General features: G+C 45.5%; 1 protein-coding gene across 5 annotated transcripts in view; it reads left to right on the top strand.

Moving 5' to 3' along the window:
- GUCY2D (guanylate cyclase 2D, retinal) overlaps positions 1 to 17,491 on the top strand; it is a 46,185-nt gene that overhangs the window by 1,358 nt on the left and 27,336 nt on the right. For 2 of the 5 annotated variants that reach the window (XR_015745883.1, XM_087946775.1), the window contains exons 2-9: positions 381 to 514; positions 1,193 to 1,333; positions 4,801 to 5,844; positions 9,402 to 9,703; positions 12,861 to 13,215; positions 15,590 to 15,674; positions 16,932 to 17,028; positions 17,418 to 17,491. The exon at positions 17,418 to 17,491 is cut by the window's right edge and continues 16 nt beyond it. Coding sequence is in view for 4 of the 5 variants with exons in the window: in XM_087946775.1 (XP_087802901.1) it covers positions 5,022 to 5,844; positions 9,402 to 9,703; positions 12,861 to 13,215; positions 15,590 to 15,674; positions 16,932 to 17,028; positions 17,418 to 17,491 (1,736 nt within the window). In the remaining variant the exon portion in view is untranslated. The remainder of the gene's footprint in view (positions 1 to 380; positions 515 to 1,192; positions 1,334 to 4,800; positions 5,845 to 9,401; positions 9,704 to 12,860; positions 13,216 to 15,589; positions 15,675 to 16,931; positions 17,029 to 17,417) is intronic. The other 3 variants (XM_087946776.1, XM_087946778.1, XM_087946777.1) reach the window with 3 other exon arrangements.

Genomic DNA, 17,491 nt, shown 5'->3' with positions numbered 1-17,491 from the left:
ACTGTAGGGTCTTTTGGGCTCTCTGAGCTTGGCGGTTTTCTTTCAGACGTTTCATGACCCAACTAGGTAACATCATCAGTGCTATATCAAGGACCATCACACTGATGATGTCACCTGCTTCGGTAATGAAATGTCTGCAAGAAACCAAGAACCCCACAATTATGGGAGGCAACGCCCCAAACATCTAGAACGAGGCATTCGGGGGGGAAAAAAATCCTCTACTCCAACTTACGTTGACCTAACAGGAGCTAGCAAATTGTTCCTTTTCAAGTAGGGGCCAAGAGATAGCACTTCGTGGAATTTTGGCTCTTATATACCTATATTTCTTGGTCTGTTTTAAGTTTTGCAACTCTTCAATCAACCAACCCTTCCTTCTCCAGGTCTTCTTCTTTCTTGTTCTTTCCATGCTTGTGCCCCTGAGAGGCCTGTTCAGCCTTACACCTGACTTGGGGGTTGTGAGTAGAGGTGTTGGTGAATAAATGTGATTTGCACCACGGAGACCTCAGACCTTCAGGTATTGTGTCAGTCTCCTCTGGTTTACAAATCTACCCTCCCCCCTTTCTGTAGAGGTTAATCTTACCCCTTGACCTGTTCACACATTAGGTTACATCATGCCTTTTAATCTTAGCTGGTTGATTAACCCGTGGCATCTCACCACACCCGAGCAAACCACGTCTTAGCAAACGGTGGGAAACAACCCAAAAACACCTTCTATTTTACTTCTTTTTATTCATCTCCGAGAACAACTGGCATCTTCTCAAGTGCCCATTGGGTGGGATGAGATCTAGAAGACCCCCCGAAAGAGGTAAAATATCTTGGAGGCCTGCAGTGAGCCATGGTTTTATTAAATGGGACATGTGTCGGAATTCTTACAAGAATCAGAGAAACTGGGACGCTATTTTACTTCCAGCAGTTTGTGAATATGTTTGTGGAAAACAGCTGATTTATCAAGAAACTGATCTTAGCAGCCGATTTATCAAGAAATGATGATCTTACAAGGCACTCTGTATCATCCTTGTTCCTATTACATTTAGAACATGCATGTGGTTTTCGTGACAAAAGTGTAGAAATTATTTGCCAGGACAACCTGTTTGGGGATTTTGTTCGACAGTCCAGTTTACGTCTCTTGTGATTCTCTGGTGGGGCTTCCTTGCCCGTTGATAACGTTCACCAGGTCTTTTATTTTGCTTAGGTTCCCAACTATGAGAACAATCCACCTCACCCTTCCACGTGTCTTCTGTGCCTCTGGGACAGGAAGTCAGCTGGAGAAAGCATCGGGGCAGTTTACGCAACTGTCCAGAGTTACACAACAAGCAATTGGCACAGTTTACAGGTTGTTTTGATCCAATTTGTATTCCCTTGCGGCCGTGTTTTTCAACCTTGGGGACTTTAAGATGGCTGGATTTCCAACTCCCAGAATCGCCTCACCGATACCCATTGCCAGTCCTTTTTTATTTTATTTTTTTGTGCACACACACACACACACACACACTTTGAATTGTCAGGGCCTATCATTTACAGAAAAGCAAAGACAGAACAAAAAAGGAATATAAACGTATATATTAATAGTGTACACTAGTAATAGTGTAACAGCATAGTTTTAACTAGGTTTCTCTTTCTATTAGCTTATTTGTAGTTCTGTTCGTTGTATTGGCATATTTATTACTATAAACTATCTTTACTTCATACCTAGCAATAATCCTTCTTCATCTAATTTCTACCTCTTATCTCTAACCACTTGTAAAATCTGTTCCCTGTTAAGTAGTATTCTGTATCTTCTTTGCCCTTTATTTTTAATGTCAATCTATCCATCTCTGCACAGTCCAATATTTTCCAAATTATTTCCTCATCTGATGGAGTTTTCTCATTTTGCCAGTATTGTGCAAATACAATCCTAGCTGCTGTCAATACATGCAAAATGATAGATAGATAGATATAAAACTGGACCCATTGCTAGTCCCCTAGAGCAGCGTCTCTCAAGCCGTCTGGGGGAATTCTGGGAGTTGAAGTCCACCCATCTTCAAATCCCCAAGATCGAAAAAAAAAAAAAAAACTGCTCTACAGGATTGGCAATGGGTAGCGGTGGATTCAACAGCTATTGGGACTTGGCCAACTCAAGTTGGACTTGGGTGTCAAGTCAAGCCCAAGATTGAGATCTTGGTGGGGTGGGGTGGGGGAAGATGCTGAAAAATAAATAATGATGAATCACTTTCCAGGATGAAGCTGTGCGACTGCGTCTCCAAGGTCAGTAGGAGTTGAGCTTGAAAGTTATAGCAGATGTACTCAGATGACTTCAGCTGACCGGAGTTAAGTAGGGTCAGAAGATTGCCTGGCTAGAGTGGCTGGCTTATTAAAAAAACACACAAGCATTGGAGAAGAGGAACCTGTTGCCAAGAACGCAGCTTGATCGCAGCTCAGTTTAAAAAAAAATATATTTTTTTCTTATAAACTGGAATGCTCTGCAGGAGCTGGAGGAGTTTTGTTCTCTTGTGAGTTTGTGCTTGATAACTGTTGAATACTCAAGGTTGCCATCATGTTCTCTTCCTCCCCCTCACCAAAATGTAGGAATGGTCCTGGGGTCGATGTAGAATAGAATAGAGTAGAATAGAGTAGACGAGGAAGGAGAAGGAGAAGAGAAGTGAATAATAAAATACAGAATTGGAGTGGAATAGAATAGAGTAGAATAGAAAGGAGAAGGAGAAGAGAAGTGAATAATAAAATACAGAATTGGAGTAGAGTAAAAGAAGGAGAAGGACAAGGAGAAGAGAATAATAAAACACAGAATTGGAGAGGAGTAGAGTAGAACAGGAAGGAGAAGGAGAAGAGAAGTGAATAACAAAATACAGAATTGGAATGGAATGGAATAGAATAAAATATTGTTATTGTCCAGGTGTGATTGGATACACAAGGAATTCGTATTCTGAATCTTTATGCAAAATTACTAACTTTGTGGTGATGTTATTTTCTGGGGGGTGTTTCAAGGGGATTAGAGACATATTTGGAGGATGAATCTAATCAAAGGCTGAAACCCTTGAAGAAGACTCTATGTGATCGCTGGGATAGACAGCAGATGCCGCCAAATACAGTACCTCTCGTAAGGGGACATTGGTAGGACAGGAGAAGATTTCTATCTCCTAACAGTGAAGTCCCTGGGAGGATCTGGTAGGTTGCTATGATAAATCACTCCTGAATTAGGATACTCCTTGGTGTGATCTCTCTTCTGGAGATTGTAACTATTGTTTAGGATAGTTTAGAAGACACTGTGGGTATCTCTCCATCTTCGCTGAACTGATAATGTTTCCTAGTTGGGTATTGGGTAATAAAAACCACCATGCTCAGAGAGCACCAAGGACCCCACAGTAGTTCTCCTCCTCCTCCTCCTCCTCCTCCTCCTCCTCCTCCTCCTCCTCCTCCCTCCTCCTCCTCCTCCTCCTCCTCCTCCTCCTCCTCCTCCTCCTCCTCCTCCCTCCTGCAAACCCCACTTCTTTCCAATACTGACAACTACATATTTGGGTCATGAAACATCTGCAAGAAAACCACCAAGCTCAGAGACCACTAAGGATCCCACAGTCCTCCTCCTCTTACTCCCCCCCCCCACTGCTTTCTCTTCTTCCTATCCACAATCCTCCCTTCTAGTACTGATGATGTTCCCTAGATGGGTCATGAAACATCTGCAAGAAAATGACCCAGTTCAGAGAGCCACAAAGGACCCCACCATCCTCTTCCTCCTCTTCCCCTTCTTCTTCTCCGTTCCACAAGTCCCGCTCCCTTCCAGCACTGATGACATTCCCTAGCGGGGTCCTGAAACGTCTGCAAGAAAAAAAATAACCAAGCTCAGAGACCCGCCCCTCAAGGACCCCACAGTTCAACCGTGAGTTACACATACTCTCTTCTTTGACTCCACAGCCAGGGTTATCATAGAGGGAGCCTTTTACAGGGAGGGAGTTATTTTAGTCTCATTGGTATCAAGGCTTGATATAAAATAAGACCTGAAGGGACAGATTAACTCCTTAAATCTCCCTGGAAGGATTCTTATGTCTCCAAGCTCATTTAAGAAGATGGGTCAGGCTCTATTTAAAAGTAAAATAGCCTCTACTAAGAAACAGGTACCAGGAGAAGCTTCATGTTATCGATCCGGAGTAGGCATGAGCTGGAAATCTTTGTGGGTTTCTGTTTTGTGATATTTTTCGGGGGCGTCTTGGCAGGCACCCAGTTTTCCAGAAGGTTGCTAGATTGAGAAGAATTCCCTTTAAGGTAGTTAGGTAGTCTGATGGGTAGTCATCTCTACCCATCTTGGAATGGCATAGGAAGTTCGCCCAAATCCCCCCCAAAATTGCCCTGATACAAATAGCTCTCAACCCATGACCAGCCGTGGTATTTTTCCGGTTCGCACCGGTTCTAGTGAATCGGGCACCCACAGAAATGGTAATAAAATATTTTGAATTCCACCACCGCATACAACCACCATCGACCCCCGAAATTTCTGGGGTTAAGCGAGAGGTTTTTTTTAAAGTGAAATTTGCCCGTTTTTGCCACCTTTCTTGCCATGCTGGTTAAGTGAATTGGCAGTCGCGACATTAGGAAGGGACCAGACATACGCCCCCATGTCCCGTTTTTGGGGTTAGGGCTATGCCAATGATGGAGCTAATGATGCAGTTTTGATAACTTCTCATCTACCGATAACCTAAATACCATGTCATCATTGAGAAGGTGGGTCACGGCAATTGTAGGTGCATATTTGACATGCTTTCATTCTGTCCATGGTCCCGTAAGTAAAATCCTCTTTTCCAATATCATCAGGTTAGTTGGCAAGTGCAGGAAAAACCAGGAGGAATTCTTAATTCTTCTCCAGCCTGCTCTCACGTTCCTCTTCTCTTCTCTTCTCTTCTCTTCTCTTCTCTTCTCTTCTCTTTCTTTTCTCTTCTCTTCTCTTCTCTTCTCTTCTCTTCTCTTTTCCTCCTTCATTCTTCCTTCCTCTTCTGATGATGAAGAACCATCCTTGATCAAGTGGATGGCAGGAGATGGACCTAAAGATTTCCGGACTTGGTCCCCGAGGAACTGAAGCTCCGTGCCTTCTCCAATTTTCCCTTCCTTGCCTCTCCACCGGATCACTTGCGAAGTCCACCAACGACAACATGGCCCGAGTTTGGATGGGTTTCCTGCTTTGGCTCTCTAACCATCCGAGGTGGGCCTTCCGTAGAGGGCCTCCTTGGTGGTCCCTTCTCTTCTGGCCTCTGGTTCTTCGCCTTCCTCTCGCCGTCCACGCAGCCACCTTCAAAGTTGGGGTGATAGGTCCCTGGAAGTGTGACTCCATCTACGCTCAAGCCTACCCCGATGCAGCGGCCAAGTTGGCGGTTAGTCGGATCAACAAGGACCCAACCTTAAACAAGGGATACTGGTTCGATTACATTCTCCTCAACGAAGACTGCCAGACCTCCAAGGCCCTTGCAGGCTTAGTCGACGCTGAATATTACGCCTCTGGTTTCATCGGTCCCATTAACCCCACAGCCTGCCAGGCAGCCGGGATGCTGGGTAAAACATGGAACAAACCCATTGTCTCCTGGGCTTGCTTGGTGGATGACGCCGAGGTCGAACGGTTTGGGACGTTTGTGCGGCCAATGCCGCAGGCCTCCGCGGTGCTCTACACTGTCCTAAAGCATTTCCAGTGGGCTCACCTGGGTGTGATCACCTCCAAAGAAGACCTCTGGGTCCAAGTGGGACAAGGCCTGGCTGACTCGCTGAGGAACATGGGTCTGCCCGTCACCGTAATGGCCACCATGGAAGACGAACCGAGCGGGGTGGAAGATGCACTCCAAAAGATCAAGAAGGCCAACAATATACGAGGTATGGTTGTAACGGGTAGATGTTCCTCATCGAGAAATCTAACCATAAGTGCGTGTTAAACTCTAGGTGTCAACTCGTAAAGCATTCCTGGCTTGCTTTTGAGTTGCCGTAAGAAGGACTGGCGGCGGTGGGGGGGGGGGGACAACTGATGGAGCAGCTTGGTTGCTATGACCAAAAGTGCATTCCATGCATACCTTTCTCCAGATTGTATCCCAGGTTACCAGAACCAGCCGGGGAGGCGTGTTTTCTACAGCCCACTTTCTACAGAAAGTGCTCAGTTGTAGAATGTGATTTATGACACAGCCTGGGAGGAGGGGAGAAACACGGTCCTAGGTTGGCAGTAAATTATGTAAGGCAGAGCAGGCTGCGCTTGGGAAAAGTGCTGACCTGTCACTCCTAATAAATTATTGGATTTCTTTTGAAATTTGGCTCGAGGCTCCTGAGTTAATTAGGGCGTCCGTCTGGAACCCTGACACTAGATTTGAAAAATATGGAGGCTCGAGGCTCATGAGTTAATTAGGGCGTCCGTCTGGAACCCTGACACTAGGTTTGAAAAATATGGAGGCTCGAGGCTCCTGAGTTAATTAGGGCATCAGTCTGGAACCCTGACACTAGGTTTGAAAAATATGGAGGCTCAAGGCTCATGAGTTAATTAGGGCATCCGTCTGGAACCCTGACACTAGGTTTGAAAAATATGGAGGCTCGAGGCTCCTGAGTTAATTAGGGCATCCGTCTGGAACCCTGACACTAGGTTTGAAAAATATGGAGGCTCAAGGCTCCTGAGTTAATTAGGGTGTCCATCTGGAACCCTGACACTAGGTTTGAAAAATATGGAGGCTCGAGGCTCCTGAGTTAATTAGGGCATCCGTCTGGAACCCTGACACTAGGTTTGAAAAATATGGAGGCTCGAGGCTCATGAGTTAATTAGGGCATCCGTCTGGAACCCTGACACTAGGTTTGAAAAATATGGAGGCTCGAGGCTCATGAGTTAATTAGGGCGTCCGTCTGGAACCCTGACACTAGGTTTGAAAAATATGGAGGCTCGAGGCTCATGAGTTAATTAGGGCGTCCGTCTGGAACCCTGACACTAGGTTTGAAAAATATGGAGGCTCGAGGCTCATGAGTTAATTAGGGCGTCCGTCTGGAACCCTGACACTAGGTTTGAAAAATATGGAGGCTCGAGGCTCATGAGTTAATTAGGGCGTCCGTCTGGAACCCTGACACTAGGTTTGAAAAATATGGAGGCTCGAGGCTCATGAGTTAATTAGGGCGTCCGTCTGGAACCCTGACACTAGGTTTGAAAAATATGGAGGCTCGAGGCTCATGAGTTAATTAGGGCGTCCGTCTGGAACCCTGACACTAGGTTTGAAAAATATGGAGTGTGTCTTAGGAGAAAGGGTTTTAGGTCACCTTATGGTTCCTCCTGAGATGTAGAAGCCCACCATGGTGGTTTCTTCACTTCTGGCTTAGCTTGGAGGGTTCAAGCTTCTCATTTCCTCCAAAAAACAATGACAGAAAGAAGATTGGAAACCTACATTTCATTCTTTCTTCTGAGGTGGAGAAGCCCACCGTGATGGTTTCTTCGCTTCTGGCTTGGCTTGGAGGGTACAAGCTTCTCATTTGCTCCAAAAATTATCACACGCACACACCCAAAAAAAGAAAAAAAGATTGAAGCCCTCTCTTGTAATGTAATCAGAATAGAGCTGAAAGGGACCTTTGAGGTCTTCTAGTCCAGCCCCGTATTCAAGCAGGACACCCTAGGCCATTTCAGACAAATAGGTAATTTTCTCAGATCCAAAGCTGATTCTAGGAGACCACGAGGGGAAAAAAATCTTCATCGTAATAGAAGTTGGACAATGGAGCCACTGAGCCAGGAAGCGGTCATTTCCCCTGGGATGGAAGCCATGAAAGATAGAACAAACCTGCGATTTGAGTTTCAGGATTGATGGGGTGGAACTTGGTGGCTGCAGAGATCCCGCCTGACTCTGGGACTCTATAAATGTTGGTTTGTATGACAAGGAGCATGCCATGTGACTCAACCACGTGTTCATGCAGCTTCTTTCTTGGTCAGGAGAACCTATCTCCCGAGACGTGGTTTGAACAGCCTACATCTCAACTCTACCAACAAAGAGTAAATATCACCCCACTCCTTTTCCTTTCCTCCTTTTCCATGCTAACCTGGCTTGCTCTTAAGAGGAGAAAATCCTAAAACATTTCACTAACATTTATGGATTAACAGAGTTGGAAGGGACCTTGTAGGTCATCTAGTCCACCACCCCGCTCCCAAAATAAAGGAAACCCTACAGCACTTCTGACAGATGGCAGTCCAGTCTCTTCTTGAAAGCCTCCAGGGATGAAGCTCCCACAACTTCTGAAGGCAACTTCTGTTCCATCGGTTGATGGTTCTCCCTGTCAGAAAGTTTCTCCTTATTTCCAGGTTGAATCTCTCCTTGTTCAGTTTCCATCCATTGTTCCTTCTCTGGCCTTCAGGTGCTTTGGAAAATAGATTGACCCCTTCCTCCTCTCTGGGGCAGCCCCTCAAATATTGGAAGGCTGCTCTCCTGCCTCCCCTGGTCCTTCTCTTCCCTAGACTAGCCAAGCCCAGTTCCTGCAACCATTCATTGTATGTTTTAGTCTCCAGTCCCCTCATCATCCTGGTTGCTCTTCTCTGCACTTTTTCTAGAGTCTCAACATCTTTTTTATAATGTGGTGACCAAAACTGGATGCAAGGCTCTAGGTGTGGCCTTACTAAGGCTTTACAGAGTGGTATTAGTACCTCACTTGATCTTGACTGTATCCCTCTGTTAATGCAGCTTAGGATTGCATTGGCTTGTTTGGCGGCTGCTGCACACGGCTGGCTCCTATTTAGCTGGTTGTCCACTAAGACTCCAAGATCCCTCTCACAGTTCCTGCTATTGAGCCTGGTTTCACCCAGTCTATATGGGTCCTTTTGGTTTTTCTTGCCTAAGTGTAGGACTTTCCTTTTCTCTACACTGAATTTCATTCCCCTTTCTCCTCCTCAATGCCTCCATCCCTCCTCCTCCTCCTCCTCCTCCTTCTCCTCCTCCTCCTCCTCCTCCTCCTCCTCCTCCTCCTCCTCCTCCTCCTCCTCCTCCTCCTCCTCCTCCTCCTCCTCCTCCTCCTCCTCCTCCTCCTCCTCCTCTTCTTCTTCTTCTTCTTCTTCTTCTTCTTCTTCTTCTTCTTCTTCTTCTTCTTCTTCTTCTTCTTCTTCTTCTTCTTCTTCTTCTTCTTCTTCTTCTTCTTCTTCTTCTTCCTCCTCTTCCTCTTCCTCTTCCTCTTTCCCTTCCTCCCTCCTCCTCCCCTCCTCTTCTTTTTCTTCTTCTTCTCGTCCTTCATTCCTCCTCCTCCTCTTCTTCCTCTTCCTCCTCCTCTTCCTCTTCCTCCTCCTCCATTCCCCTTCCTCCTCCTCAATGCCTTCTCCTCTTCCTCCTCCTTCTCCTCCTCCTCCTCCTCTCCTCCTCCTCCTCCTCCCTCCTCCTCCTCCTCCTCCTCCTCCTCCTCCTCCTCCTCCTCCTCCTCCCCCCTTCCCTCTGCAGTGGTCATCATGTGCATGCACTCCGTCCTTCTGGGTGGGCAGGAGCAGCGCCTCCTCTTGGAGAAGGCCGAAGAGATGGCCATGACCCGAGGGAGCTACGTTTTCATCCCCTACGATGCCCTGAGCTACAGCCTGCCCTATCAAGATGAGGCCTATGCGGCACTGGAGGACAACGTCAAGTTACGCCGGGCCTACGACGCCGTGCTCACTGTCACCATCGATTCTCCAGAATATTCCTTCCGGCAGGCCTTCGAAGAGGCTCAGAAGAAGAAAGAGATCCCTGGACAAATCAGTGCAGAGAAGGTGCCTGACTGACCAGGGGGAGGAAAACAGGGGCCCAGAGTTGGTGGGAATCTGGATCATACAGGGAGTCCTCAACTTACGACCGCCACTGGGCCTGAAACATCCGTTGCTCAAGTTGTTCAGCTGGTCACAGCATAATTAAATGAATCAGGCTTCCTCATTGACTTTGCTTGCCAGAAAAAAAAAAGGGGGGGTATGTCCGGTGTGAATGATCAGATCCTCACCCGAAGAGCCAATTAAATTTCATTTATTGGCATTCGCTGACATACAGGAATCTTCCCAGGGGTGGGATTCTACCGGTTTGGACCAGTTCAGGCGAACTGGTAGTTCCGGTAATCATTTGGCCCCACTCACCCATCCCTGCCCTTTTCCTGTGCTTTTCTTTTCCAAATGCTGTGTGTGCGCTGGTTGAATCGCACCACTGAATCTTCCCAACGAATGTCTAGCGCTTACTAGGACTGTGATGGCGGACCTGTGGCACAGGTGGCACGCAGAGCTATTTGTGTGGCCACGCAAGCCCCAGCCAAATTTACCTGTGCCTCCCAGCTGATTTTTGGCCTGGTTGAGGCCGTTTTCACCCTTCTGGGGGCTCAAGGGAAGCCTTTGCAGCCTCGGGAGGCTGAAAAATGGCCGTTCCAGAAATACCGGAAGTGCCAAAAGAGGCCCATTTTTTGGCTTCCAAAGGCTGCAGAAGTGTCTTTCGAGCCCCCAGGAGGGCAAAAATGGCCTCCCTGGGCTCCAGAGGCCCTCGGGAGGCTGAAAACAGGCACTTTCTGTATTTATGGAAGGCCCATTTTTCGGCCTCCCGAGGTGCAAAGGCTTTCCTTCAGCTTCTGGGAGGGCGAGAACGGCCTCAAACAGGCCGAAAATCAGGTGGGAGGCACACGCGTGCACAGTGCACATAAGGGGGCGGGGGTGTTTCTCACACATATGCAGGGAAGGGCGCGCACTGTGGGTTTGTGGGCACCAGGACACACACACATACATGTTTTCAGCACACCCCAACAAAAAGGTTCACCATCACTGTACTAGGAGTTAGACCAAATGTCAGCAACCTGCGGCTCTGGAGCCGCATGCGGCTCTTTGGCTCCTTGTTAGGTGGTCCTACCACTGGCTTACCCCACCCCTTGCCCTCCCCTCCCAGTCACTCCTCACCTGGCCTGGGAAGGTGAAACACAAAAAAACAGAAATGAGAGGGAGGGAGAGAGAGAGAGAGAGAGAGAGTGCAATTGCCCACAGAAAACACCGGGAGCTACAAAACCTAGGTAGGCATGGTGGTGGGGTCATGTGACTGAGTGGGAGCGACATTGAGTTGGCCACACCCACCCAGGTTTTATGGCTCCCGGTGTTTTCTTTTCTGTGGAAATCGGGTCCAAATGGCTCTTTGAGTGTTTAAGGTTTCAGGCCCCTGAGTTAGACAAAGATCAAGGAAGATTCAAGAGGGTTTGGACAAGTGACACAGAGATTCTAGGCCAATGCCTCTTTTAACTCTGCTTCCACCTTCTGCCATTCCTTCACCTAAAGTGTGCGTGGATTTTGCTATGCGATGGGTCTTGTCTGACGGAGGAACCAGCTTTTCTACGGAGTTTCTAAGGCCTATTTGTGATTATCTATTTACAGTGGAATCCTTGGTGGTCTCTGAGCTGGGTAGTTTTTTCTTGCAGACATTTCATAACCCAACTAGGTACCATCATCATCATCAGTACTGGAAGGGAATGAGATTCGTGGTGAGGAAGAGGAAGAGGAGGAGGAGGAAGGGGAAGGAGGAGGAAAAGGAGAGATGTGGGGTCCTTGGTGGTCTCTGAGCTTGGTTGTTTTCTTGAAGACATTTCATAACCCAACTAGGTACCATCATCATCAGTACTGGAAGGGAGTGGGAGTTGTGGAAAGGAGGAAGAAGACTGTGGGGTCTTTGGTGGTCTCTGAGCTTGGTTGTTATCAGAGATGTTTCATGATACAATTAAAGTAACGTTATCTGTGGAGTGGAGGGAGGAGGAGGAGGACTGTAGGGTCCTTGGTGTTCTGTGAGGTTGGTTGTTTTCTTTCAGACATTTCATGACCCAAGTAGGGAATATCATCAGTGCTAGAAGAGAGTGGGGTTTCCTTTCTGTTTCTATTCAAGCAGTTTGCCCTGTCAGGGTTGGTGGAAGTGGTCTTGGTTTTGTTCCTTGATTGGGCTGTTGACACTAAGATTAATACTAGACCACCAACCATGATGTCAACAACACCCCAATCAAGACAATCAACCAGAGAATAAATTGCAGCATTATTTGCCATCCGAGATTGGAACATTCCTGCAATTACAACTCTACACATAATCAAGGAACTATCAAGCGCACTCTCATCAACAGAGAGCAAACTGCATTCCCCTCTAGCATTGACCAATATCGATTGATCAGTCGATCAGAATAGAGTTGGAAGGGACCTTGGAGGTTTTCTAGTCCAGCCCCTGCTCAAGCAGGAGAACCTCTACCATTACAGACAGCTGCCTGTCCAGTCTCTTCTAAAAAAAACTTCATCCAGTGATGAAGCACTCACAATTTCTGGTGGCAAGCAGTTCCACTGGTCGTCCCTTGTCAGGAAGTTTCTCCTGAATTCCAGATGGCTTCTCTCCTTGATGAGTTCCCATCCGCTGCTTCTTGTCCTGCCTTCTGGGAGTTTTGGAAACTAAATTGATCCCTTCTTCTTTGGGGCAGCTCCCAAATATTGGAAGACTGCTATCGTGTCAACATTGGCAAGAAAACAAACGAACTCAGAGAGCACCAAGGACCCCACAGTTCAACCCCTAAACTACAAATAGTCTGTTCTACTGGTACCTATTTACTGCTGCCTGTGCAATCATGGGGTGGCTCAGTGGCTAAGACGCTGAGCTTGTTGGTCGAAAGGTCGGCAGTTCGGCGGTTCGAATCCCTACTGCTGCGTAATGGAATGAGCTCCCTTTACTTGTGTTTAACACCCCTGATCTGTAGTCTTGGGAGGGTGCCTTCAAAACTACCTCTGAGTCCGGTGGAACCTTCCGACCCAAGGATCCTGCCTGCCCAAACGGCAACCTCTGTGCTCGCAAGAGTATAGGAAAGCCAGTGAATCCTTCTTTGGTGTCAACATACGCAAAAGTACAATGTGCAATGATGCCTTTGTTCTTGTTCCTCCTTTTCAGGCCCATCCTTTGTTTGGCACCATTTTTAACTCCATCTACTTCCTCACCAAGGCAGTGGAAAACACTCGCCTGTCCGGCAAGCGGGTGGCGGGAATGACCGTTGCTGAGCATGCCAAGGACTTCGAGCTGGAAGGCTTTAGCCAGCCGGTTTCGGTGGATGAAAAGAGAGTGGCCGAGGTCCCGTACATCATCTTGGATACGGATGGAAGAGGCAACCATCTTCACCCCATTTACAAAGTGGATCTTGCTTCGGGGATCCTGCGTTTCATAGGACGGGCCATCCATTGGCCTCACAATACCAAGCCGGCTTCGGATCCCAGTTGTTGGTTCAACCGTGGCACCCTTTGTACCGGGGGTAAGTGTGGAAGCCAAGTCAGACGGGGTCATTCAGGGATGTCAAACTGGATTTCTTTGAGGGCCGGATTAGCATTGCAGTTCTCTATGGGCCAGCAGGGAGGGGGAGCGGGAGGAGGGGGGGAGATGGGACGGATGCCTCCTGCAGCACCTGCCAGCCAAAATAGGGCCCAGTTTTCAGCCTCCCCTGCCCCCAGAATCACTCTGTGAATGACCCGGGCGTGGCACAAAGGCAACACAATCAGATAAGCAATAAGAATCTCTTTATTATGACCAACTTTGCCCCCAATGTCCAGGTTACCTTCGGGCTGGAGAAAAACTCTCCCAGGAATAGCCTTTGACTGTAGAAAATTCAGTCCAAAACAAGGTACATGCAAACTGTAACTTAAAATCCAAACAAACTAAACTGAACTAATTAGTTTGACAGGGCCGAAGAAAGAATTTCAGACTTGAAAGCACGGCAAAACTCACACAGTTGGGAAGACGCCAGGAGCACAGATAAGCCACGAGGATACAAAATAAAGTCATGTTTGCTCCCAACAGCTTGCTGCACGCAGCTTACTTCTTTTATACACTGTGTTCCCAGCTGCAGCTAATGAAAGGAATCAGGGCCCTTTCCTCCCCCATAAGCCATGCAACCCACGTTGCTCCCTTCTCCATTCTTCCCTGTGTGCCCTAGGATGGGGGTGGGCCTGGGTCTTCCTCTGAACTCCCTCTCCCTTGCTCTACCTCTCCCCTGCTCTGCCCTGACAGACTTTGCTCTTCCCCAGTTTCCTCCACAGCCAACGGAGTCACACTCCCATTCCCTGTCAGTTGCTTGGCCTCTCCCTCCAAATTAGATTCTGACAAGGGCATGACACACTCTGCTAGCCAAAAATGGGCTGTGGAGACCTCCTGAGCCCCACACAGTCCATTTTTGGCTGTCAGAGTGCTGCAGGAGGCTGGGGAGGCCAAAAACGGGCTGCGCGGGGGCCACATGCGGCCTGTTTTGGCAGGCTGAGGCACCGTGGGCCAGTCCTTTGATATTTCCAGGCCAGCCCTCACGGGGCAGACTTAAGCCAGCAGGCACTGAGTTTGACACCCCTGGGGTAGATTATAGATGGCATCTACCACCTGCTAGACTAGCTAAAATGTTTAAACATATGTCTAGCAAATGTTGGAAATGTAACCAAAAATACTGAACGTTTTAAAGAAGAGATTGGACAACCATTCGTCTGAAATGGGATTGAGCAAGGGATTGGACTAGAAGACCTCTAAGGTCCCTTCCAACTCTGTTATTCTATTCTATATTCTGTATTCTGTATTCTATTCTATTCTGTTCTATATTCTATTCTATTCTGTTCTATATTCTATTCTATTCTATTCCTATTCTCTATTCTATTCTATTCTGTATTCTGTATTCTGTATTCTGTATTCTATATTATATATTCTATTCTATTCTATGCTACTTCTAGTTCTAGTTCTTATTCCATTCCAACCCATCCTGTCTGTTCTATTCTATTCTATTCTATATTCTATATTCTATATTCTATATTCTATATTCTATATTCTATATTCTATATTCTATATTCTATTCTATTCTATTCTATTCTATTCTATTCTATTCTATTCTATTCTATTCCTATTCTCTATTCTATTCTCTATTCTGTATTCTGTATTCTGTATTCTGTATTCTATATTCTATATTCTATTCTATTCTACTTCTAGTTCTTATTCCATTCCATTCCATCCTGTCTGTTCTATTCTATTCTATTCTATTCTATTCTATTCTATTCTATTCTATTCTATTCTATTCTATCCTATCCTATCCTATCCTATCCTATTCTATTCTATTCTATTCTATTCTATTCTACGATCCAACCTAGAACTAAGAAGGAATTTCCTGTCAGTGAGAACAATTACTCAGTGGAACGCTTATCTCCAGAAGTTGTGGGTTCTCCTCCACTGGAAGCCTTTAAGATGAGATTAGAAAGCCGTTTGTCCAGAGGAGTATGGTAGGGCCCCCTGCCTGAGCAGGGGGTTGGACTAGAAGACCTCCAAGGTCCCCTCCAACTCTTCTTCTATGTAAATTCCGTGCGATTCTTCCCTTCCCTACGAATGTCTTTAGCTGCATCTAGTCTTTCGCAAGTAAAACTTGTAAGTTTGGGAAGATTTCTGTAAAATAGGCTTAGAGCCATAAAGTAATTCGAACTCTAGGAGAGAAGCAACCCTGGAATTAAAGATACACTTTCTAGCAGGGAGGGCAATTAACCAGGGGAACAGAAGTTGTTGAGGGCTCCAACACTGGAGGTTTTTAAAGAAGAAACTGGACAGTCACTTGTCTCAATCCAGCAAAAGTGGACCTCAGTCCAAAGAAAACTTCTTCCTTCTTCCAGGTGTGGGTGGCGGCTTTGTTTTCTTCCTCTTCCTCGTTGTTATTCTCTTGTTCCTGGGTGGATCTGTTCTGGCTTACTATCTTCGGTGAGTTTGACGTGATCTTCTTATGATTCTCCCCTCCAGAATGGTTTTTGGGAGTCAACCCAGCAGTTCCATAGATACATTAGATACATATACATACAAGAGAGAGGGGGGGAGAAAGGGATAGTGATAGATAGATAGATGGATGACAGAGAAAGAAAGAGATAGTGATAGATAGACAGACAGACAGAGATAGATACAGAGAGAGAGAGATAATGATTAATAGATGAATGATACATCAGATAGATGACAGATGATAGAGATAGATACTGTAGATAGATAGTGATGATAGATAGAGGTAGATGACAGAGAGATAGTGATAGATAGATAATGATTGATAGATAAATGATACATTAGATAGATGACGATAGATAGATGATAGAGAGAGTGATAGAAAGATAGAGAGATGATAGATAGATAGAGTTAGTAATAGATACAGATAGAGATGATAGATAAATAGAAAGTAATAGATTGTAGATAGATAAATAGTGATGATAGGTAGAGATAGATGACAGAGAAAGAGAGGTAGAGATAGAGATAATGATAAATAGATAATGATTGATAGACAGATAAATGATAAATACATTAAATAGATGGCAGATGATAGAGATAGATACTGTAGATAGATAGTGATGATAGATAGAGGTAGATGACAGAGAGATAGTGATAGATAGATAATGATTGATAGATAAATGATACATTAGATAGATGACGATAGATAGATGATAGAGAGAGTGATAGAAAGAGAGATGATAGATAGAGTTAGTAATAGAAAGATACAGATAGAGATGATAGATAAATAGAAAGTAATAGATTGTAGATAGATAAATAGTGATGATAGATAGAGATAGATGACAGAGAGAAAGAGAGGTAGAGATAGAGATAATGATAAATAGATAATGATTGATAGACAGATAAATGATAAATACATTAGATAGATGACAGATGATAGATGATAGAGAGTGATAGATATATAGAAAGATAGAGATAATGATAGATAGATGATAGATAAATAAATAAATGGATAGTGGTGATAGAGATAGATGACACACATACAGAGAGAGAGTGATGGATGGATAGATAGATAGATAGATAGATAGATAGATAGATAGATAGATAGATAGATATAGATATAGATATAGATATAGATAGATAGATAGATAGATAGATAGATAGATAGTGATGATATATAGATAGATAGAAATAGATAGACCCTTTTTCATGTCTGATATTTTTAATTTCTCAATGCGCTTCTCCCAGAATCCACTTTCTGCACACCCAGCTAAGTAAAGGACCCAACAAGATTGTCCTGACTGAGAACGACCTAACCTTCATCAACCTCCCAAGCGTCACAAAGGTAAATCAGGTTTTTTTACATGATAACCTTGAGGAAGATGCAACCCCATGGCAATAGGAAATATGATGGTTGAGTAAAGAACTTCAAAATTGGAGGCCGGACTGAGTGAACAGTGACCGACTCAGATCCATGCAAGAAAAGAGGTTGGGTCAAAAGACCATTGTCACTGGCCTTGCAACTGGGGGAGATGGCCAATGTTGGGACCATCAAGATGTAAAAGTATCTACCCAAAGTTACGTCCACTTTTTGTTTTGTTTTTTTGGGATCTGTCAAGATGTAAAAGTATCTACCCAAGGTTAGGTCCACCTTTCTTGTTCTTAGAGGTTGCTCAATAACATTATTTCGGAACATTCTTTAGTTTACACTGACCTGTCTTCTTCCTCCCTTAGAAGTCGGACGACAGCCTTGGAGGAAAGGGCTCGGAGAAGAAAAGCTTGAAAAATGGGGCGGAGGAGGAAAAGAA

The sequence above is a fragment of the Notechis scutatus genome, chromosome Z (assembly GCF_049901735.1).
Source record: "Notechis scutatus isolate UNSWTSFEM ecotype Mainland chromosome Z, rNotScu1.2, whole genome shotgun sequence".
Classification (NCBI taxonomy): domain Eukaryota; kingdom Metazoa; phylum Chordata; class Lepidosauria; order Squamata; family Elapidae; genus Notechis; species Notechis scutatus.
Note: the sequence above shows the minus strand (reverse complement) of the source record. Positions and strands in the feature narration are given on the sequence as shown.